The 27,054-nt window shown below is 39.8% G+C and overlaps 1 protein-coding gene across 8 annotated transcripts in view; it reads right to left on the bottom strand.

Moving 5' to 3' along the window:
• Nucleotides 1–27,054, bottom strand: part of NUP93 (nucleoporin 93) — a 103,005-nt gene that overhangs the window by 50,083 nt on the left and 25,868 nt on the right. For 4 of the 8 annotated variants that reach the window (XM_059903899.1, XM_059903900.1, XM_059903897.1 and 1 more), the window contains exon 3: nucleotides 26,238–26,355. In XM_059903899.1, coding sequence (XP_059759882.1) covers nucleotides 26,238–26,355 — 118 coding nt within the window. Of the gene's footprint in view, nucleotides 1–1,803; nucleotides 1,890–3,419; nucleotides 3,521–7,829; nucleotides 7,852–7,942; nucleotides 7,964–26,237; nucleotides 26,356–27,054 lie in introns of those variants that run through there. The other 4 variants (XM_059903904.1, XM_059903903.1, XM_059903901.1 and 1 more) reach the window with 4 other exon arrangements.

Below are 27,054 nucleotides of genomic sequence, written 5' to 3'. Positions count from 1 at the left end.
AGGAAAATGACCCATGCGGTCCACCTCTTATCACAGTGTTCCTGGTGACGCCATTTTACTCCTTCCTCACTGCCATCTTAGTGCCACGAACGTCTCATAGCGGGCTGGCCAACAGGCTTGCTTATCTACATTATGGCACTGCCAGAGCATTCAAAGGTTTGGTATGAATATATTTTTTGCAGCAAAAAGAACCAACCCCTGACTCTTTACTACCAGCCAGGCTAAAATTTCCAGATTGAAGAGGTTTAGGAATCCCCTACAAGTACCAGAAAGGAGAGCCTCTTCCGAGTAGCCAAACTTGAGTAGACCATGATGGGGGCAAAGAATATGGGGCAACTGGGTCTCTGCTATGTCCTCAGAGTACCTGGTACACAGCTTACAGAAAGCCAGAGAAAGAAAATAAGACCAGAATCTTCAACCAAGTTTTACTTTAAAAATTTCAAAGGAAGGCTCTGTGATAACCCTTTATGTCATCCAACCATTTATGCAAGCAAAGATGCAGTTAAAATGGGAGTTCTAATTTGCTGCCCTGAAAGTCTTATTTCAAAGTGCAAGCCTTGTAAAAACCAAAGGAAAAGAATCCCTTTGCATTCCATTATATAGTAAACAATTAATATATTAAATGTCCTTCTCAGGATTAACAAAATTATATGGAGATCTAGGCTCTTATGCTACAAGCATAAGATTAATGCAAGATTTATGGAATCTTTGTGGGATTCTAAACAGGGCTTAGGAAAACTGAGCCTTCTTATTTCAATGAAAAGACTTATGTGAAAATCCTCCTCTCCCCTAGTTTCAAAGACATCTCCTAATTAGAGAAAACAGCATTCAGTGAGCAGGATGAACAACAGCTAGTGCAACAAGACTTGGAAGAACAGCTGGCTTTACCAATTTGATATCAAGTTAAAAGGTATCTAGTTCTGTGAAGATTCAACTCCTGAAACAGCTACTAAAGCATTTTGAGCAAATTCTTCATGGTACAGTTTACTGTAAAATACACTTACTATAAATTCCTCAGGGTTAAGTGCCTTTAAAAAGATAAACACACAAATCAAAGTTAAAATTCACTTGTTTCCTCTTAGTAACAGCATAAAGGAACAAAGGAATAAGCTGAGTCAAATCCAATTAATTTTAAGAATCAAGATTTCTAAGCTTACAATCACAAACAAGAGTTTTCCACAAGTAGCTTTTAAGTCACAACTATTAATTAAACAGAAGGCACTAAAAATTATACCCATTAATGAGAGTGAAAGCCCTCAATCTACTGATCTTTTAAGATAAAATCTTCTTTTGTCAAAACATTTTTCTTATATATTTTAATCAGCTATTATAAATCATTAACATGGAAGCATTTTCTTAAAAAAAACCAAAAACAATAAAAACCCTAAAATCCAGCAATTTTCTTCATAAATGGAAAATAGACTATAAAAGACAGTGAAAAGAAGCCTGGACTCTCTTAAATATACCATATTTAGATTTCTTTTTTCTCTCAAGTGTCATTTTCATCTTTGACTACTGATAAATTCATACCTCTCATTAACTTAAATTACCAATGAATATTTAATTAAAAGCATGTATTAAAACCACTCACAAAACCTATATTTCAAGTATATATACATATATATATATACACACCAATATATATCACACCTGGTTTCTAGCACATACATTAAAAAATACATCTAACAATCTCTGTATTATACCTTTAATATTTGCAGTGTTCATTTTAAAGTCTATTTTTCCCATTCAACCAAAGACAAATTTTCAACCTCCCACCACTTTATGAGTATGAGAAATACTTACTGTAGACAAAAGGATTCCATTTTCTTTCTGGGAATGCACTCCACCCTCCTACAGAACTCTTTTATGCAGTGTGCAATTTCATTTTCTGAGTTTTACAGTAACAAAGCTCTCGTGCCACAGAACCTAATGTAAATGAAATGGCCCTGCAGCTGCCTTCAAAACCCAGCTCACCTCAACCATGATACAGCTAATTGTTAAAAATGGTGGCTGAGACATTTTCCATACATTAAATTAAGGAGCTCTGATGAAGGCACTGGCATCCTCCCACTTCAGACAAAGGAAAATAATTTGCGACTGTACCAAGGCACGGATAACTGAGTCATCTCCCATACAGGGTCAGTGTTAGAGGTTTCCTCCATCTTTACAAAATGCAAACCACAGCTCATTGTCTCATCCCAGAAATCAATTCTCTGTAATGCTGCACTGGGTCAGAGTTTTAAAGGAATCTTAGTCATGGGTAAATCCAGACCTCCAACGCTGAGACAAGTGAAATTCTCACAGTTCCTCTCCCTTCCCTGAGCAGCTCTCTTCTATTCCCCACTTGACAGCTCCTCAAGTCTTCCTATTGTTAAGAGTACAGAAAGTCCCACACCTCTGAAGGGAGCTAAATCTCTCAACTAGGTGAGCAGTTTCCAAGTCCATGCTTCGGAAAGAAGTCCAGACCCTACAGGTCCCATGATACAAATACATTCCTTGGGGTAAAAGCTATACATCATTGTCTTTTTTTTGGGGGGGGGGGCTTGTTTTTAAGGGAAGACAACAATCAAGCTGCTTTTAAATGCTGAATTAAAAGTATTTTATCTCTGATATTAATCAAGGTATTAAAAGTGGTATAGGCAACATTTATAATTTTACCACCCTCCAGATAATGCTTACGTGACTTGGGAAGTTTTTCATTTCACTTACACAAATCACATTCTCTGCACCAAAAATTGGAAGTATACTTAAAGCATTCATATCACACTCTTTTGAGGATGAATTTAGGATAGGAAAAGTAACTATCTTAATTCAAATCACCTACATTTGATAATACTTAAGAATCCACATTTTAAAGCCTTATGCTAAAGCATTTCTTGTGAGGAATAATTCCAGATATATCAAATAGTACTTTTTCCCTATAACAAAACATAAATGACTGAATTCCTTGGTAAAGCATTCTACGCACACACACACACACTCACCTACAATCCCAAAGAAGGATCTGATTTTAGAAAAGAAAAATTCTATTTTAATATTTTACCTCTTGTAAGAATTCTGTACTTCGTATGCATCTTTTCAAAAAAATCCTAAAGAAAGACCACACTACTTACTACTTAAAGATGAAGCCTGCAAAAATCCTAAATAACCAACTATTTAAATCTTTAAGCAAATGTTTCTCTGCCCCACCCAACAGATTTTTTTTAAAGAAAAATGTAGAATGACAGGGCACAAATCTGAATAATTCTCAGAAGAATCAAGTACTTTTTCTATTGAATGAGTTAAATGCTTCTGAATTCATCTCAAAATTTTAAGCAAACCGAGACTTTGTCTTTCAGAGGTACTGCAACTACATGCTATCAATGTATTTACTAGGGCGCAATAATCTGAATTTCTTTACGAAACATAGGCAATCCTACCTGCAGCTCTCAAATTTAAGGAGTTACAGACCGGTCGACGCTGTTGGTCACGCAGTTCTTCCATACCTTCTGTGTGGGATGAGCTCTGCTGGAACCAGTGCTCAAGTTTTTCCCACTTCGAACAGCCAGAATTGAGAGGGGGAAGGAGGGGAGAGGAGAGAGAGGAAAGAGAGAGAGAAGAGAGAGAAAGAAGAAAAAGGAAAAGAGAACACCCTGCAAATGCTGATATGACTGAAGCACTAAAGAGTCTAATTAGACAATGAGATTGCAGGGACCCCTTAAAAAGGGTGCACACAGCCCCTGGGCGCAGCATCATCATTTGTGCTGCTCCACACAAATTCAGAGAAGTCAGCCATCAGTTTGAAAGCACAAACTGATGGGAGTAACAGTTTATAGGTTACAGAAGGGTATTTTATTGTTAACGGACTGTACCAAGTTAAGATTTAAGAGGGGGAGAGACAACATGTAGGCAAGGAATGCTATGATACTTTTTTTTTTTTGACCCAAGCCACTGCAATTACTCTGATGTGAATTTTTGATGACTTCCGACATCTTGCATGCTTAATAATCGCTTCAGCTGTCATGTTTGGTTACTGTGGAAAATGCATTTGCTGCATTGTGATGCAGTGCTGTGGCCACAGATTGTAACACCAGTTGTGAAGCTGGTCCCTTAACTGAGCAGCAGGAATTTGCACATGCCATGATGCTAAAATAAATGGTGGTTAAAAGATTTTATACAGCAGCAGGCAGATTCTGCCATTTTAGCCTACGGAATTTGTAGGATCCAACATCCATAAGCATCTCAGATCACTGTACCCTCATCAAGTGCACTGTCCTTCAAACAGAACAGTAAATTCACCATCTTATATGTTTGGCCTCTCAGTAGTTAAAATATTTCGATACTGTTTAAATAACTATTCAGATTAATTACAGCTTTGAACAGAACCGAGGTTATTTGCATTTCAGGAATATACAGCCAATGAAACTGTCAGTGACACAGGAAAATGCAGACCTTTTATTAACATATGCTCAGCTCAACTGTCACTTCTCTGTATAACATTTAGGGAAAAATATATGATGTGTAAATAATGAATATTCCCATACTACCGTAATGGTTTTTTAAAATGTTCCTCAGAAAGGGATTTTTTTTTCCTCCGAGTTTTAATATATAACCTGAAAATTAAAGACTGCATCAAAATACTAACATGTGTTTTTTATTGTCACTAAAAGAAATTCAATGCAGCAAACAACTGTGCAATTACAGGAAAGCTTGTGCAAAAGCAGAGATGAAACCACACTGAGAACCAGGCACCAGATGATTAAAGTCAGGCCAGTAAGGTAGTGGACAGTCATTATGGTGCAGATTGCAAAAGAAAAATCGAGAAAAAGACCCTTCCATCTTCAAAAACAAAACCCACAAACCGTACAATGCAATGTGTTGGCTGCAAAACCAATACCTATACTGCGGAACCGGAAGGACACATGATTTGCCAATTTCAAAACACATTTTTATACAAATATTAACTTGGCTACTTAGTATCTAGAATTTGGCTACTTAAGGTTCTTATTCATCTATAATAATCATTCTGGTATTTAAAGAAGCAGAACCAGGTTACAGACTTTGCTGCTTTAAAAGATAAATAACTAATATAATCAACTTGTATTCCTTACATCAGAACTTTTGCCAATTAAATGTTCATAGTTGAGATGTTTCAGACATTTCTGCCCTGAAAAAAATAAAACTAAAGGGAAAAAGAATGAACATAAGAACACACTGGTGTCTGAACAGTGAATAACAATGAAAGAACTTATGTTACTAACATAAAAATCAACCCATGATTTCCTTTGTTTTATTCATTGTGATAGCACCAAATGCATAATTTGGAGGTGCATGTGTTAACAAGAGCTGTAAAGCTGAAGAGCTTTCTAGTTTTGTTTCTTCTCCTAACTTAAAATTAACTGCACCAACAGTGCTATTTGGTGCCACAGCAGATGTCACAGTAGTTGTAGCTAACACTCAACAATTCAAGCTTTTTTGTTCCAGACCCAATACAAGATAGAACTAGCAGCTCAAAACCGCACAAGGAGGGAGAGAGGGATCGTGTTGGGGGTAGCTTTGAAATTAACCAGGCTCAGCTTATGCTCCAATTACTGAACAAAAGACAATCCTGGGGGACCTCTCTCTGAACCAGTGCAAGAAGCAAACTCTTTTGTTTCTGATCAAATAAATACAGCATTGGAACACAGCGGATATGCAGCAATAGGAGTCTCTGCCTGGGGATGGAAGGGGCAAGAAAAAAAAGAACTCAAAGACCCCAGTGTGGTTACAGTCAAACCACTTCACTGACGGTTAAAACCTATTCCTGAGGGAGACATCTGAAGTTCACTACACGGGACTGAGAAAACCCCCTTCAATTACTTAAAAAACCCACATCATGGAGCCACATTTTTCCATGCCACTATAGCCAAAGAAATACATTCAGAGGATATATCTTTATGCTAGAATAAACCATAAACCAGCTCAGCCTCAGTCTTCCCCAATCTATGAATATCCCAAGGAGACCAGATGAGCTGCAGAATATTCTGACTGCAAAGGACCTCGGAGCAGAGACTACTGAGAAGTGTTAACTAACCTGCCTCAGACTCCAAGCCCGAATAAGTATGTGGAGGTCATTAAAACGCTGGACAGAAGCCACCTTACAAAGGAGGTACTTTTCCAATTGATTTATCACTAGATGAATTAACCCATTCCTAAATGCCTATTTGGTAGTCCACTGTTTAATTCTGTGTTTTGGCTTTATACAGCCCTAAGCAAAAACTAAAACAAAGAGAAAAGGACAGACAAGTAGTGGACTCAGCACTTATTAATATAAGGGACATAAATGCGCCTGCTTATACAAATGCAAAGATGATGTCTGATTCTTTCTACCAAAGGGGATCGATACGATCTTTTCAAAATCCTCTGTACACTGCACCATTCTGAACTACAACAGCAGCTAATTTGTACATCAGATACACACACACTCTATGTAAAAAATGTAGACACCCAAGTGTAAAGACAGATGGATCTTACTACCACAATGACCAAAGTGTATTAGGTCTTTGTGTATTTGAAAGATCTCCAAATTTCAGGTGAGGGCTTGAATTTTTAAACAGTATTCCATATAAAATTCTAACAAAGTATGCCTTTAGATAGTTCCTTAGAATTCACTGTAATGAGAATCTTTAATAGAAGTTTCAAGTTTGTTGTTTTTATTTCCATCTCTCTACAGATTCTCCCAATTAGTCCATTAAAGAACTTCTTAGCAAAGTACAGGTGTAGGACCAAGAAAGAAAGAAAAAATTTTCCGAAAATAGTAGGAACACTTCCTCCAACTTAAGATATCCAGGTTCCAAAGACTCTCAGACTTTCTCCCTCATGTAGCTAACTGGTTTGAAAGATCTGAGAAGGGAAAAAAAAAAGGAGGGGGGGAAACAGTTCCAATTTCCTTAGGCCCATGCTTGAAACACACCAAGGATGAGGAGACATTTTTTAAGGGGTGGCATTAGTACTCCTTTTAAAAAAACCCAAAAACCTGTTACCATTAACAAATAAGATTATAGAATAGAAAAAGGAAGCCACTGAAATTCTATGGTTCAAGTAGAATTATAATAATCACTAGGTGGGGACTTCCCTGGCGGTCCAATGGTTAAGAATCCATGCTTCCACTGCAGGGAGCATGGGGTCAATCCCTGGTCGGGAAACTTAAGATCCCGCATGCTGCGCGGTGCAGCCAAAACTAACTAACTAACTAAAATAAAATAAAATAAATAAAAAATCACTAGGTGAAGTTCAAGTGCACAACTGTAAAGCTCTAAAGTACATTAACAATATGCAGGGCTCTACCCAGAAATCAAACTTTTACAGAACGCTGGTTAGCTGTGTTCTGCCTTCTGCCAGGGTCACTGGGCTGCTGGGAAGATCAAGTAATATCACTGGTGGGTAAGTGCTTTTAAGAGTTAAAAATGAGAGGCCACGTGAGGTCGGGCAGTCACTGTCCCCTACTTGCGAGTCTTCTGAGGCACAGCGGGCTCCCAGTTCCCTTCCCAGCCTCCATCACCAACCTCCTCCTGACTCCTCTCTCCTTACTGAGACCTTGGTCCCTTGCCCCATGCTATACGCTTCCCGTCCTGTACAGTCATTTGCACTGCCACAACTCTTACCTCTAGACCAGTGGCTCTGGAAAATTCTGTCTGGAGCTATTTTCTGAGTAGTGATTCTTATCCTACCTTTAAGTGTTTCAGGGGCATTTCCATGGTGATGTCTTGTCAGAACATCAAAAACTGAAACAAAATCTCAACTCTCAATCTAGTTAACCTTGGTAATTCCTCAGCTTCACCAACAGCACCAATCCTTCTCTTGCCACAAACCTTGAGTTATTTCTGAACATCCTTCTTAAGCCCAACAGGCACCAAGTGCAGCAGATGTTTTATTCCAAATGTCTCTCACATATCTTTTCCTCTCCGCTTTCTCGGCCACCAACCTGGTCCTGGCCATCATCACTGTGCCTGGATTACTGCAATTGCCTCTGAACAACACCGCAGCAGGTATCCTTCCACTGGCCATGCTAACTTCCTTAAGTGTTTCCACACCCTCCCTCCTTCCGTGTTGACATTTACCTGCTCCAAAACTTTTAACAGCTACTGCCTACACTCCACTGCTTGGCAGTCACTCCTTCCATGTTTGATCCCCCCCTCACTGACAGACTTTATTTCTTAGCACATAACTTCTATTCTCACCTCCCTGACCTTGTTCAGGTTATTACTCTCATATCTTCTTTCACTTCCTGCAGGCTAAGCCCATTTAATCTTTCAAGGCCTATTGGGATCCTGACTATCCCAGGGGATCATCCCCAATCACCCTTGAAGTCATTCGTCATTACCCCCTTCCTCTCCTCTGAACTCCGTATGGCATGTAGAATCTCATGTCATTCCCATTCAGTTTTGCCAGTCACTTTACACTGTCTTGGACAGTTTGACCCTATTATAGGAATGTTAGTCTGGGCTCTCCAGGTAGAAAACAAGGAGCTTCTAGGGGGCAGTATCCAGAATTTATGTTTATTCTAATTGTCATCAGTGCCTACCATCGTGCTGTCCTTAATGGGCATGCAACAAACCACTTCACTGATTTTCATTAGTGTTCACCAGGCCCCACCCAGGGAGATGGAAGCATCTACTTAAAGGGGAGCTAAATATTACTTTGGCTTATTGTTTGTTCTTTCAAATCTCTTCAGCTCCTTGAGATAACTGCAGCCTTAGGTATTAAGACAGATGCTGAGGTGGTTCTTGGCCAATGTGCAGAGGCACCAAATTCTTCTTTGTGACTAAGCAATATTACCAACAGTATTCAATTCCCAAAGTCGGCTTCCTTCTCAGTTGCATCTAGAGCCAAGGAGATTCCGGGAAAATGAGATGGTCCTAGCCAAAGTCAGTGGTGTGGTATTCACAGCTGATCTGTCCTGACAAATCAGCTGAGAATGAAAAAGCAACCTGCTAATTTTATCAATGACATTTCGCCTTGAGTATTAAGTGAGGACCACTAGATTTACGCAGTCACTAAAGAGTCAGAGGATGTCTGCACATCTTTTTTAGCAGTAAAACAAATTAATGTCCACTCTCTGTTGCTCATATGCAAACTTGTCTGCTCAGGGGTCAAGAAACAACAGGGAGAAGAAAGCTCTCTGCCTGAGAAGCTGATGAGTTCCTGCTGCCCCAGAGCAGGGTTCTGCTTTGGTAAGCCTATAAGCCAAAAGGGGTGGGAACACGGTTTAGAAGTGGGCCAGAAACTTTAAGGCAGGTAGGTGAAGGTAATTTCAGAAGTAAGATTTCCACTTTAAACATGTTTTTGGGAAGTAGTTCCTCAGTTAAGTGCAGTTACTAATGGGAATGGGCTAAAGTGGGAGGAGGAAGCAGCTCTCCTCAAATATTCCTCCAGGGCAATTCACTGCAGTCCAAAGTTTCAGAAATTCAGAATGAGAGCTCTCTGTCAGTCTGGGTCTGGGTCTGGGTCTGTCTGTCTGTCTCTCTCTCTCTCTCTCACACACACACACACACACACAGACACACACACACTCACAGCATCTAATCAAGCCTTAGTATTTAGATAAAGGGAACAAGAGATTTTGGCAAGAACTTGTCGACTATATGAAGCACTTCTACCTCAATAATAATAAATGAAATAATACAGTAAATACAGACTCATTTTTCTTGTAGCCATAAAATTTCAGGGGTGACTCATTTCCCTAATGGCATAGATTAAGAAAATAAAGCACAGAGAAACTCAGATTCTCACAGGTCCAGGTCCTGGGTTCAGGGCCTGAGTTCTCTGCATAGCACTACGGGACACTGTACCAACAAAACCTGGCTGGGTGTGTGCTTGATGGACTCTATTTCATGGAATCTGAAGTTCTTACATGGAGGATGATGGTGGATAGAAAAGAACAGCTTCTGGGTTGCTAGTTTCGTTACCAATGTACTTTACACAACAGATGTATTTCTTACCAGGTTGATTGTAAATAGAACTCTTTTAAACAACGTCTATTTTAAATTCAGTAGGGAAGCTGTTATTTGAAGGAATACTAAAGCTAAATATCGCCCCACGATTTCTTTAATAAATGCAGATATTCAGAGTTTGGATTTGCTTCCTAAAGCAATGTCTATCATATTATTACTATTATTTTAGATAAAAGACACTAAAACCTCAATTTTCATGCAATTTTTTTGCTGCATATTATTTACTATTTCTGTTATTAACTAGAAAACCCTGATGAGGCCAGAAATTGATTAAGAAAAAAAAAAGACTCCTCAGTAGAAAAGGATTACTAAAATTACTCAATCCTCAATGTAATTTAAACAAGGGAAAACCTGTATATATTTCATTATCTGGTCAGAATTTCAAATTCAATGAGGTACTGCACCCTCCACATCTCTACAACAGGAACACGAGGATCTGCAATTCTAAAACAGTTTTTTGAAAACTAGGCTGATTTTAAAATCTGCTCTTGGGGCTTCCCTGGTGGCGCAGTGGTTGAGAATCTGCCTGCCGATGCAGGGGACATGGGTTCGAGCCCTGGTCTGGGAAGATCCCACATGCCACGGAGTGACTAGGCCCGTGAGCCACAACTACTGAGCCTGCGCGTCTGGAGTCTGTGTTCAGCAACAAGAGAGGCCACGATAGTGAGAGGCCCGCACACCGCGATGAAGAGTGGCCCTCGCTTGCCGCAACTGGAGAAAGCCCTTGCACAGAAACGAAGACCCAACACAGCCAAAAATAAATAAATAAATAAATAAATAATTTTTAAATAAATAAAATAAAATAAAATCTGCTCTTCCCACACCATTCTCTCCACCATCCTTCCAGCAGTGACACAGGTGAAAATCATTTAAAAAAACAATGGTCCAGTTTTATTAACATGCTTCTTACATACTAAGTCCTCCAGCAAACTACTGAGGTGATTAAAACATTTCCAGTTCTACTATTTTGCCATCTCACATCCTTAAGTCAATACTGGGACATTTCAAGTAGCTGAATCCCCTTCGGTAGACCTAAAACACTGAAGATCTAATAAAGATGGGGACTATATTATATCCACTTATGGTGCTTAACAAAGCATCATGCACAGGGTTAAGTGCTCAAATATATTTATTGATTAACCTATAAGTTGTTGAAGGTTATTATTCAGATGCTCGAGAAATGTCTACAGAACTGCAGCTTGTCGTCAGCCTTCTCCAACTGTGGTGCTTCTGGGCAACTCACATTCAGAATTTAACCTGAAGTGTTCCTGTGAAGCTACCTATATATTAGTCACACTTAATCTAATTAAGTTCTATTTAAGCCTTATCGGTGAAAAACCATGTAAAGCTACCTACATATGATTTCTAAAGGCAAGAGGTAATTAAACCTAGTGGAAAGCATGCTGAAGTTGGGAGTCAAAGAACTGGGTTCTAGGTAACCCTACACAAGTTATTCACACCATGCCTCAGTTTCCTCATCTGTAAAATGGGAAAATGCTACCACACCTATATGAAGAACACTATGTATATCTTCAACTGCCTATACAACAGAATTACTCTTCAAAGCAAAGAGAAGCCATTTCAAATGATTTCTAAGACCCACAGGCTGCACATTTTAATACATTTTTAAAATATTCAGACTGATTTAGACATTTCCAAGGAAATACTTATTCTGCCTCTCTGCTTTCTCTCATGGCATCTGTTGTTACTAGTAGGTAAGGAAAAGTAAAATCTAATGTCATTAACAGTAGACCCAAGATCTTTAGCGCTCACTCAATGCAGGAGGGGGTTACAGAGAGAAGCAAATGAAAAGGTAAACAAAATGAGGATGAGAGGAGCTGAGGAGAAAGGCAGAGAAAATCAGGTTAATGAATAAAAACAACAAGTCCATCTTTCATCTCTCCTGGCTCCTAATGATGGCAGACGGTGTATTTAATCTGCTGAGAGACCAGATTTAAGGCCTTCTTTTGGCACAGTCCATCCATGAATTATTAACATTTGCAGAAGCAATAGCACATCCGCTCACAGTGATCAGAGAGGAAAGTGATGATTAACTAAGATGGGATTATTAATCCCTCCACTTCCCTTTCCTCCATCCCCCTCTCTTCTTCATTCCCCACTGGGCTCTGACTGCTTTTTAGGCAGTGTATTTTAAGCTACAGCCTCGGTATCAGAGTCAATACCTCCATGGTAAAAAAATAATCAATGACCAATTATAAGTCATAGGTTTTTAATATATATAAGTTTTTAACATATTTTATTGACCACTGTGTCCTTCATGAGTGGTTACAAATTCTTTATGGACTCAAACACTTAGAAGATAAATATACTGCTTTGCAGGCTGAAAGTTCAGGGTTAGTCCACAGGTGGACTAAGTATAAAAGTTGGCAGAGATGGCTAGAAAAGAAGGGTTTACTTATACTAACTAGACTTCTGTAATAACTTAACCCAGTGGACCTCATGCTGGAGGGCTTGTTCAAACGAACATTCTGGGCCCCACCTCCAGAGATTTGGATTCTGTAGCTTTGAGGTGGGGCCTGAGAATTTGCATTTCTAACAAGCTCCCAGGTGATACTGATGCTGCTGATCTGTGCACCACACTTTAGAATCACTGATAAAGAGCTTCTTTCCTGTTGTCAAATGCATTCATGAGAGGAATGGAGAAGGAAATTAAAACCAACCTGAAGTAGAAAGTTAATACAAAGACAAAGGTGAGATTTGCAGCTCCTTTCCCCTCTTAATCCCCAAAGAAAAACCTGGAGGCCTGAAGGGCTCTGCAATGTTTGCTGCTCCAAAACAAACCCTATTCCATAACACTCCCCCTTTCCCCAAAATATGAGCTAGTAGGATGAATAGTTAACAAACGGTGAAGAACATAGATGAAGTTGAGAGCTAGATTAATTTATAACTTCATTCCTAAAACATAAAAAACAAAATCAAATGTGCCCTTTTCCTTGGTCATTTTCTTCCCCATCATCTTCTCTACTTAGGATCTGGCTTTAATGTATGATCAATCCTCAAAAAACAAGTAAGTTGAAACAGCCTCACCCAAAACAGCTATGTACTATAACAGAAAAGTCTTATACACCCTCAATATCAAGCTGAGTCAGGCACCAAAAAAGTAGAATATTAGCAGAGGCTTTAGGCAAGGGCCAAAAATAAGGAAATGCACTTCAGGGTACCCATTAAAAGAGCAAAGCATGAGCAGGTTAGCCAGATGAATAAACTAAATTCCACCTCTTTGGGGTTTGCAAAAGCAGAAAACACAAGTAACAAGAGCATGTGAGGAAGAGGCCCACCTCTGGCAGCCAACAAGGCCAGGCTCCTGTAGATCCAGCCTCTCCACCAGGCCCAGCCCAACCCCACACCTAGACTCACTCTACAGAGCAAGACAGCGCTGGTGGCTGCACGCTGCCTGGCTGCAGAAGCCATTCTAACAGCCATGATTTCACAGCTGCCACTTGATTGCAAAAAAGGAGGTATACTCCCATTAGCAATGGCTGCTCCGGATGCCAGCCAGCCTAAAAGGCTGGGGGGGGACCAGCGGGGGGGAAAGAAAGAGGGATGCAAAAGACAGAAGGAAAGCAAGAATGAATGGAAAAAAGGAGAAAAGACAAAAAGAACAGACGAAAAAAATTAAAGAAGGGAGGATAGTCCAAAGGAAGGAAGAATCAGGGAGGGTGAAACAGAAAGCAAAAAACTGGCAAAAACAAAAACAAAAAATCTCCCTCCTAACCTGCTCTGAACCCTGACAGTCTAGTCCACCTAAAGTTTCAAATATGGTATTTGTTCTGGTTTGCCACTTTGCATTTGCTTGGCACCAGTGACCTACTCAGCACAAACAAGGCTGATAGGCTCTAGTGTGACAAATCTCAAGAAACCCTGGGCCCCTTCACATAAAGTACATCTGTAAAACATATCAGCAGCAGCAACACTTTTGTTCAGTATCACTTTTTGTTCCAAAGTATATCTCAGATGGAAAAAGTGAGGTTTGTCCCCACTCAGTCTGTAATATTACCCTTCTAAGTAGCATTTTCATACCTATGACTGATTTAGTTAACCAGCAAATCTTTCACATGGAAAGGAATAAATGGAAATGTCACTTCAAAGAAAACAAGTAAGAAAAGGTCTAAGGGGAAAGAACCAAAACATCAAGAAATTTGACCAGTGGCAAAAGAACTAGCTTAGCATCTTTGTGGTGGTGGTGACAATGGTGATGGTGATAATGATGATGATGATGATGATGATGATGAGGAGGAGGAGGAGGAGGAGGAGGAGGAGGAGGAATTTATCCAACCAGTCCACCCCTTGATGCCTTCCTCAGCAAGGCATGATAATAAGGATACAGGGCAAGGTATTAAGAAGCATCTGGGTTCAAGTTCCACCTTTGATAATAACTAATCTATCTTGATCTCGGTTTCTTCTGCTTCTAAATAAAGATAAAGATGATGCTAACACCCATTCACCTCACCTCAAACACTGCAGTAAGGAACAAGACGGTGATGGACAAAGCCCACTGCAAAGTATTATACGAATGGAAAGATTATTATGGTGTGTCCCTCAAAGTTCACATAAAATTACTAACCTGTTACTTCCCCCCTAAAACTTCTAAATTAGGGCAAAGTCATAGAACTTCTCAATAACTATTTTTCCCAACAGGTTTTTTTTTTTAATAATTTTTTAAAATTTTATTTATTTATTTTTTTTTGACTGCGTTGGGTCTTTGTTGCTGCGCGCATGCTTTCTCCAGTTGTGGTGAGCAGGGACTACTTTTCATTGCGGTGCGAGGGCTTCTCATTGCGGTGGCTTTTCTTGTTGCAGAGCACGGGCTCTAGGCGCGTCGGCTTCAGTAGCTGAGGCGCGCGGGCTCAGCAGTTGTGGCTCATGGGCTCTAGAGCACAGACTCAGTAGTTGTGGCACACGGGCTTAGTTGCTCTGTGGCATGTGGCATCTTCCCGGACCAGGGATCAAACCGGTGTTCCCTGCATTGGCAGGCGAATTCTTAACCACTGCGCCACCAGGGAAGTCCTTTCCCAACGGTTTGAGGGGGAGAGTGAAATGACATAATGGTTGCTCATGAAATCTGCACATCTCAGATCCCTTTTCACACATTAGGAAGTTTTTTCCATTACAGAATAAAGGAAAAGACTGTATATTACTTCATAGGAATTGACCAGTTCTGAACTATGAGGGCCATTCTTATAGTCTATCTCTAACACATGCTTCATGGACTAATTCCTCACTCCCCTGTTAAAATAAATCAATTTTCCTTGTCATTTCAAAGATGTTCTACAGCTTCAAGTACCTGGTCCAAACAATTCAACACTCCCAAAATGGTGACAGTCAAGAAAGTACACTATGGAGCCATTTTCCAAGTTCTGTGAACTAAGGACATCTTGTTTTTGTAATTAGAGGGAAAAGTGAATTTTCCCTTCTAACGCCATTCAGTTCTCATTCACACCCTTAAAATCCCAAATTTAATATTTTCTTGTCATCTAACCCCCTCAGCCTTCACTCACCCTCAATTCCAGTCAAGAGGTGTCCAGGTTGTGAAAAGGAGGGTAAAAGTCTTTCATAGGCAATGACTGCTTCTCTTCCAATCACTCTGAGCCCAGCTCCCTCCATAAGCAGGACACTGTACCTGCCCCTCAGCTAGATTCTAATTTCAACTTCACACTGTGAGAGTGGCACCAGGCACACGCTGAGGACCACTTACATGGGAGTGCTTGCTTAGCTGGGACCTACTCTTTGCACACCACCACCCCTGCCCAGTTAGTTCCCTGCTGGTCTTCTCTTCAAGATTCTGTTATGTTAGTTTGCATTTATTTCTAAGAGCCAGTTAGTCCAAAGAGTAACAATTTGCATGACTTCAGGTATTAATGTTCTGCTGAATGTCAACTCCTCACTTTTGTGCTGTCTCCTAGAAGTGAGTAATTTTGCTGTGCAGAAATTCTTTCCTGTACTCTGGAGCACACACCAAGTTGAGGGCTTTGCCTGTGTCTTTAAAAGCCAAACACACATAATACCCATAGGCAGCCAAATCATATTATAAGATGCAAGATTTCAACATTCCGGCATACTGCCAGAGCTTAATGGCCAGTCAGACGCTAAGTAAGGAAATGGGTCTGCATTAAACCTACAAATAAGTCAACAATCAATAGTTCAGGATTACAGTAAAAATTTGATGTGCCCTTTAAATTGCTTCTAGCATCATCCTTCTAACTCCAGCTCAGCTTCAGAAGCAAAACAAAACAAAGATGATCAAGCAAGAAGCTGAACCCAACCTATTTTTACAAGCACAAAGCCTTGGCATTTCAAAACTAAAAGCTGCTCCAGGATTTCACAGAAATCCTTTACAGTGTACCTGTAGGGCAGCAAAACTGAGAAATAATAGGCTGGGCTTTAGACAGTAAATTAAACTGACAGCTCAGCAAGCAGAAAACTATGGCAAAAAAAACCAGCACCTGGAAATAAACGGAGGAAGCAGGTTTGGCCTTCCTGCAAAACTCATCTTCCCCCCAAACCAGCAGTGTTTGTATTAAGGTTTAGAAAGCACATTCCAGCTTCTCCCTCAATCAACATTATTTTACTACTAAGCTTATATAAATAAGAGCGATGCCCACCACATCCATTCTCTGTGGGCTTTATACTCTTTATTTTGCTCTAAATGAGTGATCAACTATACTTCTATTTCCTATTTCTACCATCTTTCTCCTTCAAATATAACCTGAAAATTAGTCTACAATGAAATTTAAAACCTAGGGGAATAAGGGCACAGTACTGAACTCAAACCCACAGAAGGGACTTCAAGTCTGGCATAATAGCCTTTTAGGCCTTAGGCTCCTCCTTGGTGAAATGGAGTTAACAATAGTAACTGCCTCAGAGGGTTACTGGAAGGACTGAATGAGGAAACCCAGAAAGTGCTCAGTACAGTGTCTGGACACAATAAATGTTCAGTAAGCCTTAGCTTTGCCTTCCCTATTTTAGCTGGGGTAAAACAGAAAACCGGAATTCAAAATTGTCTTTGGTGCCATGTTTCACTGTACCAACAAGTAAACTAAACAAAAGAAAGGAAGGGAGACAGGAAAGGAAGGGGAAAGAGATGAGGAGGGAAAGTGGCGGGGAGGAGGGGAGGGAGGAAGTGGGGGGGAAAGGAGAAAGGAAGAAAACACAGCTACTGAAACTAGTACTACCCAAAGTACAGCTGAAGAAGCACCCGTCCACAAGTAGTTTGTTCCCAGTCTGCAGCAGGTAAGTACAAAATCTGAGAATCAGCATTTAGAAACTTTTATAGCAATCTGACAGAGTAATTTTACGTCCACTGAATTTAATTTAAAAAACTAAGGCTTACAGGAATTCCCTGGCCCTGGCAGTCGTTAGGATCCATGCTTTCACCGCTGGGGCCCAGGATCAATCCCTGGTTGGTGAACTAAGATCCCACAAGCCTCATGGCATGGCCAAAAACAAACAAACAAAAAACAAACAAAACCTAAGGCTTATATTCTGCATGTCTTTTATTTCATTTTTTCTAGTAATTCATTTTTGCTGTATTTTATAAAAGTATCTCTCAGTCTGAGATAAATTGGGAAAAAAGAAACTTGAGAAGCACGGATTATGTAAGCACCTTCTGAATACAACACCCATCACCATATTCCTTCAACATGAAGACATGTGGGGCAGTGTGGGGCCTCATCACAGAGCCAAGTGCTACTGTGAATGCCTTAAACCTTCAAGGATTCACCAGGCCCTGCTCATTTAGAGACTGCTTCTGCTGAGACAGACTCATATGCACTGTGGATAACAGAGAACCGAGTAAGAAATGAGAAAGCACTCCCAGATAATATCATACAAGTATATTTTGGTACCTTGAGCAAATCAAGCATATTATAACCTTCCATGGCTGTGTCTACCTGTCCCTAAGATAGTAACAGCTTTTTTTAATTAGACAATTTTTTTTAAATAGATAAAGGAGGAATGGAGAAAACTCTGCCCCATATCCTTGTGCTCGTGTCATTCAAAGAAATAAATCAAATCAGGTAGTAATAAAAATCAGCCAGTGAATCCACACTCCCACTTACGTTCTGCTGACCTAATCCTCCCGTTTGTGTTATGAACTAAACGAATAGCCTGGCTCTAGTTGTAAATGTGTTTTATAAGACAAAGGTTCTTTTTGTACAGTTTCTTGGAAGCTGTGTCACGCCCAGCCCTGCTCAGCAGATTCTGCTGCAGTGCTTCAAGTGCTGTGGTTTACTGAAAAGCACAGGCGGGATTCTGCTGATGGCATCTCGGCCTCACAGCCACTCCATGGTGAGAAGTGGGGACTAGCCCTTCCGCCCTCCAGGATAACTGAAGCAGCGCGTGCACCGCTGCTCATTGTTAGTGTTGCAGACCAGGAGCTGCCTTCACTCTGAGCGTGGGACTCACTCAACCTCTCCATATCTGAAGTGCAAGATGGAAGCCAACCATTTGCGAGACAGGAAAATGCTCAAAAAGGAAACAATACACACTGGTTCTGGGAGCTCTGCAGCAAAAGAAATTATAGTACTGGTCTTGTCAGTAGAGAATGTTGCCCATCCTACCTCCCAGCTTCTTTTCCTGGTCCCTGCCAAACAACAAACAGAAAAAAGCAAAACCAAGAGTCTCCCCTGTCTGAGCCCCTCTCTCAGTTCCTTCACAGAATGTGGATTTTTAATGGAGACAAGGAGAACCTGGGCCCCAAAGTTTTATAACTAGGGAGCCACACTTTGTAACCACCACCAATGGAAGGAGCTGCATCAGGCTGCTGGCCCGGAAAGCCTTGGACTGAACACTCCGAAACAGAAATAAGAGATCACAGGGCGCTGTGGCAAGCAGATCAAAGTGGCGCACAGGGTCAAGGGCTGCCATCTGAGAATGACAGACTGGTCTACAGTAGTGCATTCAATATTTGACAAGGTTTTAACCCCCATTTAAATCAAACAGTTTAGCCCATTTCTGATTCCTGAAACCAAGCAATTTAAAGATACCAGACTGAAGATAACAATATACGTTCCGCATCTCCGGAGTACCGAGGCATCAATAGATATCGGCAGGTTAAGAGAAGCTGGTAAAGAGGGAGGGGATGACTCAACTCCAGTTCAAAGGCACCAGGGCCTGGCCAATACTTGAAGTGCTCTATTAAATTGTTAGATAAATATTTTAGCCGTGGGCTTCTTCCAAAATACTCTTACAGAACCATTCCAACTTCTTTCTTAAGTTGGTAATTGATATTCCCCTGCTCACTACAGGATATAAGAAACCTCTGAGAAGACAAAAAAGCCTGTCATTTCCTGCCTGCACAGAATGCATTCAGCATCCATTTACTTGCTTGTTCTGAAAGCCCTGCATTCAGGAGTAAGTGTGAATGGTTAAGTAAAAAAGCTGAAATCTTATATACTTGGCTCACATAAAAGCAGTTTTTCACATTTTCCACAGACGATGCCTTTAACCACCATTTTTATTCCAAAGTTACCATTTTTAATTCCATTCAGAGGACACTTTAATACAACTGCGTACTTTGCCACCAGACCGTAATGTCTACCTTTCCCCTTATCACAAACAGGCCGAAAAATTAAATCATTTCAGTACTTACCACAGCAATCAGCATTAGACTACCTAATTATAAACACAAAATAGGATGGCACATTAACCTGCCTCTGTGAAGACACTATTTTTTCCTTTTTACATGTTTACTGGTTTTTACCAGCTCAGATTTACTCTGGGTCAGGGTTTAATGACAAGGAACAGCAAATGTACTCATTAAGTGGGGGTGATGTGGGCACCGCAGTGTTTACTCAAGAGACGAAGCCTAGCACAGCTACTGCCCTGAACAAGAACACAGGACACAGTGTGATGTGTGTCTTTTCCACACGCACCTCAGCCACTACAACTGAATTCTGGCCTAAAACGTACCTGGTATTTGTTCTAGGAAAGGGTTCCTCTCTAACTAACGGGCTTTGGATCCAGTGGGAACCGGATTCATTTGCTAGTGAACCCAAGAGCATTACCTATAGGTTGTTTCAAGTCTAGGATAGGCAGCTGTTATAAGCTGGGAAAGGGCAAGATTCAAATATCCATTAAAGTCCTCTAAAAATTCATAAGAAAGGTTACCATGAACTTCCCACTGACTCTCTTAGGAGCAAGAGGAATATAACAAAGGAGGTCAATAAATCAAATGCTTAACTAAAAATCTTCACACTGTTAGATTCCATGCAACAGTCTCTTACATTTTCATATTATGTGAAAACATTTGAAGAGCAAAGTTTTTTTCCTTCAGAGTCCATCAATTCAAAATTTCTAATCATCCAATTTGGGCTAGATCACTATTATTTGCAAAAAAGACTGCTCAAGCATATTAAGAGCAGAAACAATAAGGAAGATAAGTATGTTTTGCCTACTTAAACCATTTCTCAGAATTGCTATACAAATTATCAGTATGCAAATAGATGCAACTCTTATGAATGAACCTCATCTCTTCCTTAATTTACTAAAGCAGCTTTGGTAAGACCTCTCCTTGGTACACACACTTAGCAGTTTCAGTTTCTAGGAATAGATGAAAATGGCAACTACATTTCTTTAAAAATAATTCCAGAATTAAGATATTGTTCACCCATTCAGAATGCACCTTCCCTCAACTAATTTGAGCTAGGGAAAGCTTGGTGCACCTTTCCCTCAATATTAATACTTTGCTAGTACTAATCCTGAAGAACTGCTATTAGCATACTAATCATTCTAAGAAAGTCTGAACTTTTCAACAAACTGCCACAGGATTTCTGGAACCAATTCCTTACCAACAACTTGCCAGTACTACAAACACACAATTAGCACTCAAGACAACTACTTTTTCCTCTTAGCTGTAATACACAGCTGCATTTAATCAGCAGTACCTTAATTCTGAAGGTATAAAATTAAAAGATAAACCATGAAAATAACAATTTAGGTGATATGGGATTATACCACCAGTGATTCATTTTTATGCTTACCAAAGCCATTTAGCTTCTTCTGATTATTTAAAAGATAAGCTAAGAGTGGTTTGAGTATACTCTACATTTCCAAGGACAGAAAAAGGAAGGAAATAATGAATATTTTATTATAGATATAGTGTGGTAAGTAGAACGAGTTTTTAACAAGTCAATTATTATTGCACCATTTTCTTATAGTTATTTTATCCTCTTTTTAAGACTTCTTTTTCTCTTTATTCATACAGGACAGATTTCCATCTGGAAATTTAGCATATTATGAAGACGTTTAGTTCCATATAGGGTTTTTTTGTGTGTAGAAGGGGCTACATTTTCATTTATCAAGATTTAAATTGGTTGCTAAGTCAATTCCAACAACATAATCTAAAGTTGTTTACTTTGTGCGGGAACATTCAGAAAGTTTTGTTTTTTCCTAAGCAGTAAAGCCGACATGCTATATTTGGAGGCCATGAGAAGAGAGATCTGAGACTATGAAAGAGGTGGCATCTAGGAAAGCCTTAAGAGGGTCAGACTGACATAATGGCTCAGACATTTTCAGAGGCGCTACTCCACGCTAAAGGAAGGGGGTGAGCAAAGGCCTAAAGTATAAAAGGAAAATGAAAGAGTTTGGTAACCTGGTTAGCTGAAGTAGAAATCTCTTTCTCACACGCCCCCCCCGCCCCAATTTAATCCTACCTATACTTAACTTACCCTGTAAACTAGAGTACTAAAAACTACTTTAAAAAAAAATCAGACTGTTTCTAGTTGGAAAATGTCTCTTGAGAAATCTCTTAAACACATTCTAGAACATTAACCTGTTTGGAGAGAATGACTATGACTAAACTCTGGAATCAGACAAGGGTTGTCAGCCTCACTTTCCAAAGGCCTGAAAGAGAGTGCTGAGGATGAGATCAGATACTTGGTTGAGGTTTGCAGTCCCTGGAACTAGAAATAGATGTCTTATCCTGAAACTCCTCCATGAAACAGAGTTAGATTTGAAGATGTTTCATTTATTACAGTTAAGTTACAGTTTTAAATGTTCTGGCACTGTAAGTATAGTGGGTTGAAGTGGGTACTGCCAAAAAGATATGTCTAAGTCCTAACTCCTGGTACCAGTGAATGTGATCTTATTTGGAAATGGGGTCTCTGCAAATGTAATTAAGGTAAGCATCTCAAGATGAGACCACCTTGGAGTTAGGGTGGGCCCTAAATTCAATGGCTGGTGTCCTTATAAGAGAAGGGAGAAGTGGATTTGACACACCTGACAAAAAACCTATGAAGATGGAGGCAAACTGGACTTATGCTGCCACAGATCAAGGAATGTCAGGAGCCACCAGAAGCTAAAAGAGGACGGAGTCTCCTCTCGTGCCTTCGGAGGGCGCTGCCAACACCGATTTCAAAGTTCTGAGCTCCAGACTGTGAGAGAATGCATTTCTAATGTTTTAGGCCACTAAGTTTGTGGTAATTTGCTGTGGCAGCCATAGGAATCTAATACAGTTAGTTCAGCAATAATATTATTATATTTTGGTTTAATGCCATTTGGAAATATTACAGCCTAACGCCGAGAAACTGCAGCTCCCATTTTTTTCGGCCAACCCAGGCTATTTCTGCAGAGCCCTTTTGAAAAATACATGTAATCTAGTGAAAAAGCCCAGAATATAACTGAACTGTGTAACTGTGCACTTTATTACTATATAATACACATCATCCATGGTACATTAGGTCTGTTCAGACCACAGTAAAAATGTGTAGTCTGCCCTCTATATTTTTTTCCAAAGACGGAAGTGAGCAAGTGGATCTCTGTGAGAGGAACCATACTTGCAAGCGCCACAAAGTCACTCAGAATAGAGCAGTACAGTTGTTTTAGTACCATGTCCTCTTAACAGTTATGGCTCTTCAGCTCTATTACAAAAATGTGTAGGCCTTCTTTATGACCATTTCCAAAAATTAAATCAATAAACATTAAAAAAAAATTCCACTAGCATCAGCCATACATATATTTAAGTGGGTTTATTTAAATATGTTACCTTTGCTGGCCACAGCAGTCTTTTAAAAATGCATTATCAATGCATGCCAACATCACTGTTTATGACAAACAACAAAAAACCTGTATTAATTTCAAGCTCCATTAGAAAAAGAAGGAAATACAATCAATGTTTACCAAAGAGAAAAGGATAACCTATTCATGGGAAAATGCCTTTCCAAGCTTATAAGTAATGCAAACAATGGATGGTACAAAGTCTTGGACAGCACCTGTCAAAGGATCCTTCAGCATTTCCTTTTATGAATTTATAAGCTGACATAATAAATTCACTCTGACTGATACTCAGTACGTGGGATTAGGGTGCGTTCTCATCTCAAAAACTGCACTGGTTGGAAAACAAAAGCTCATACACAAAAATCGATCAGATTTATGGTATGTGAATTATATTTCAGTAAAGCTGGTAAAAATAAATGAGAAAAAAATGTCCATCAAAAAGTATATCTGGCCTTTTTAAAAACAAAAAATTGAAAATGTCCAAATTAACTCTTCTTGGACAAACAACACATTAAGAGAAGAATTAAAAGGAGGACCACTCCATGCTAAGGGTGAAAGCTGGCTTGGCTCCTATATTTGACTACTACGCAGGAAGTCAGGGAAGGACATGATACTACTATGTGTACAGGAAGTTTAGGCATAGATCAGCTGAGCCACACAATACAACTTAAAACTCCAATCTCTATCAATCACTAGAGCTATCTCAGATTAGGCCAAAGACTCAGCCCTTTAGAAGTTAAATTTTCTCCTTTAAGCCTTTGCTGGCAAGAAGATGAAGTCAATAGAGGATTTTATTTTGAAACTAGTTAGTCTTAAATCTTTACTTCAGGTCTAGATTATCAATTCCCAATTAATCAAAACTTACCTTGGAGTGACCATTTCACTATTTCACTATGAATAAGCTATTCCAGAAAAGCTCAACTGAGAGGTAAAATTTTGAAATGGAGGCATCCTTCCTCTCAAAGTTCAAAGACTTCCCAGTGGTGCAGGACCAAAACTCTTAGCCGTGCTCATTCCAAATTACGAAACTCTCTTTGATGTGACCAAGCATGCATTGCTAGGAAGCCACCTAATGGGGCTATTGAAGGACAGTGTTCATGCATAAAGTAGAAGGTTAGAATAAATGATCATTATGACTCAATACATTTATAAACCTGTCATTAATATCTCAAAGCAAAAAATGCTGTACCACATCAGTTGGAATTCATGAAGTGCATTGCTAAATGTTGCTGGGTATTCCAAATATGTATTACAAATATGCCAAAGAAAATCTAAAAAGCAGTTTTTAAAATAAACAACTTATTTGGCATTTTAAACATTAAAAACAACTCAAACAAACAAACAAATAACCTTTCAGCAAGTGCCATTTCTTTCCACACTATTAGGAATACTTCCCCAAATATATGGTGATTATTCAAATTATTTGAGCTATATCTCATTCACTCACCTGTTATGGGAGTAAGTATTTGTTTCTAGGGCATCAAGCAGTTGAAATAGAAGGTGGGGAGAGCAACAGCTAAAACTTAAAAAAAAAAAAAAAAGAGGCAAGTATACATGCCATTTTTTTTTTTTTTTTTCATGCCATTTTAAGATTACACGGAAAGGGCTTCCCTGGTGGCACAGTGGTTAAAAATCATCCGCTTGCCAATGCAGGGGACACAGGTTCGAGCCCTGGTCTGGGAAGATCCCACGTGCTGCGGAGCAACTAAGCCCATGCACCACAACTACTGAGCCTGCGCTCCAGAGCCCGTGAACCACAACTACTGAGCCTGTGTGCTGCAACTACTGAAGCCAGCGTGCCTAGATTCCGTGCTCCGCAACAAGAGAACCCACCACAGTGAGAAGCCCGCGCACCACAACGACAAGTAGCTCCCGCTCGCAGCAACTAGAGAAAGCCCACGCACAGAAATGAAGACCCAATGCAGCTAAAAATAAATATATTAATTAAAAAAAAAAAAGATTACACGGAAATAAGAAGGCATCTATAAGGTGATAGGCAAATATAATTTAGTATATAAAACTGGAAAAAAACTGGATTTTCATACTCTGGGAACATATCAATAACAGGGAAAATAATGAATATCTATAGTTACTGAACTCTCAACTCAAAGTTGAGGGTTTTAGGTTTCTCAAGTGGAATAAATGCAGTAGAATTATGGCCATTACTTTAGATGGATTAAAACAGTTCTCGGAAGGGTAGTGGGGTAAAGAGTATTAATTCAAATAGAGCCCAAATAATAAATAACAGATCCATTTGTACTAGGATTTGCCTTTGTAGGACCTGCATCCTTTCATCTCAAAGGTAAATCAATGATAAAAATGGTATCCCACTATCCCTTCACTCTAACACAAGTCAGTGTTCCAATTCCTCAAAACTAAATGGATCACGGGACTTCCCTGGTGGTCCAGCGGGTAAGACTCTGTGCTCCCAATGCAGGGGGACTGGGTTCAATCCCTGGTTGGGGAACTAGATCCCACATGCATGCCGCAACTAAGAGTCCGTGTGCCACAACTAAAGAATCCGCATGCCATAACTAAGACCTGGCGCAGCCTGAAGGAATGAATGAATGAATAAATGAATAAACAAATATAAAAAAAAAACCAAACAACTAAATGGATCACAAGATTTTTCCTTAACAATTTTGAACACACACACACACACACACACATACCAAAAAAAAACAGTTTCTGACTAGATTAAAATAGCAATCAATTGTGCCAGTGGCATGCTAGGTTAAATGAGACAGGAGTGCTCTATTAGACCATTTCCTGGTGCCACTAATGGAGCCAAATACTTCCTAGAAATCGATGAGTAGGTTTCAGTAAATAGTACTCTGTTTTCCCCAGCTCTTTGCCAAGCCACACAAGCAAGATGTAGAAAAGAAATGTGGAAGACGAATAGTAAAATTATTTGAGATCTAGCAAAGAAAGCAAGAGAAACTTACAACTAATGTCTCCGTGCCTTTGATTAAGCCCAAAGAAGGAAGAGAAATCTGTGCTCATAATTATAATAATTTAAAAAGTGCAGGTCGGAAATGCTTTCCTAAATTCAGTCTTACAGAGCACTCTGAAAATAATCCAATGTTCCTCTAAAGCTGAGCCTCCCATTTTCTTAATATCTGAGGAAGAAGAGAATTAACAAAGAAATGTGGTATTCCTAAACCAGCTGGTGAACAAAAGGCCAGGGCCTTCAGCCTGGGTTGCATGCTCAGGGTTGCACCTGCACCAGTCCTGGTACCTAGCAGCTCTTACCTGAATGTCTGTGTCCTTCACAGGCTCAAGAGGCTCAAAGGTGGTGGCTGCACTCAGACTCTCCAATCGCTGGGAGATGTGGGATATGTCAAGTCCCCGAGACCCGAGGAGAACTGACCTATATGTGGATATAGGGCAGGGAGAAAAAAGTAGAATTAGAACATCTAATATGCTTCCTAAAATACTAGAGAATATTTTTAGTATGAAACTAAAACTTCTTATATACTGCCCGAACACTTTTGTATGGTTGTTTTATACCTTTCCAAAAACATCTACCACCTGGGATAACAGACACAACGTTGCATTTGGTAGTAAGAGAGAGTTCTGATCACGCCTAAATTAGAGTGAGGGACCTGTCTAGGATAAATTGCTAGCATATCAATAAAATTATAGGCTAGACTGCTCCAAACATTTTATAGTAAAGAAAATCGTGAGGTACATATTATTCTCAATCCCCGTTTTACAGATGGGGGAAACAATGTGCAAAGAGGTTAACCAACTTATCAAAAGTCACAGAGCCAGGAAACAGCAGAGCCGGGTCACCAAGCTCCACAGCACAAACTCTTAACCACCATCCTATATTTACAGCCTCTATAAAGATAGATGTAGTAAACCACAAAATTTTAGAAGCTTCAGGAGAACCTAGTCTAAACTTCATTCATTCATTAAGGAAACTGAAAGTCCAGGGCAATCAATAACTTGCAAAGGGCAGGGAAACCAGAATCCAAGGCCAGTTCTCCAAAGCTTCTCTTCAAAAGCCAAACACCATGTGCAGTACATCTTCAAATTCCCTCTCTGCTGCCCAGTCCAACAGTAG

The sequence above is a fragment of the Balaenoptera ricei genome, chromosome 19 (assembly GCF_028023285.1).
Source record: "Balaenoptera ricei isolate mBalRic1 chromosome 19, mBalRic1.hap2, whole genome shotgun sequence".
Taxonomy (NCBI): Eukaryota; Metazoa; Chordata; class Mammalia; order Artiodactyla; family Balaenopteridae; genus Balaenoptera; species Balaenoptera ricei.
Note: the sequence above shows the minus strand (reverse complement) of the source record. Positions and strands in the feature narration are given on the sequence as shown.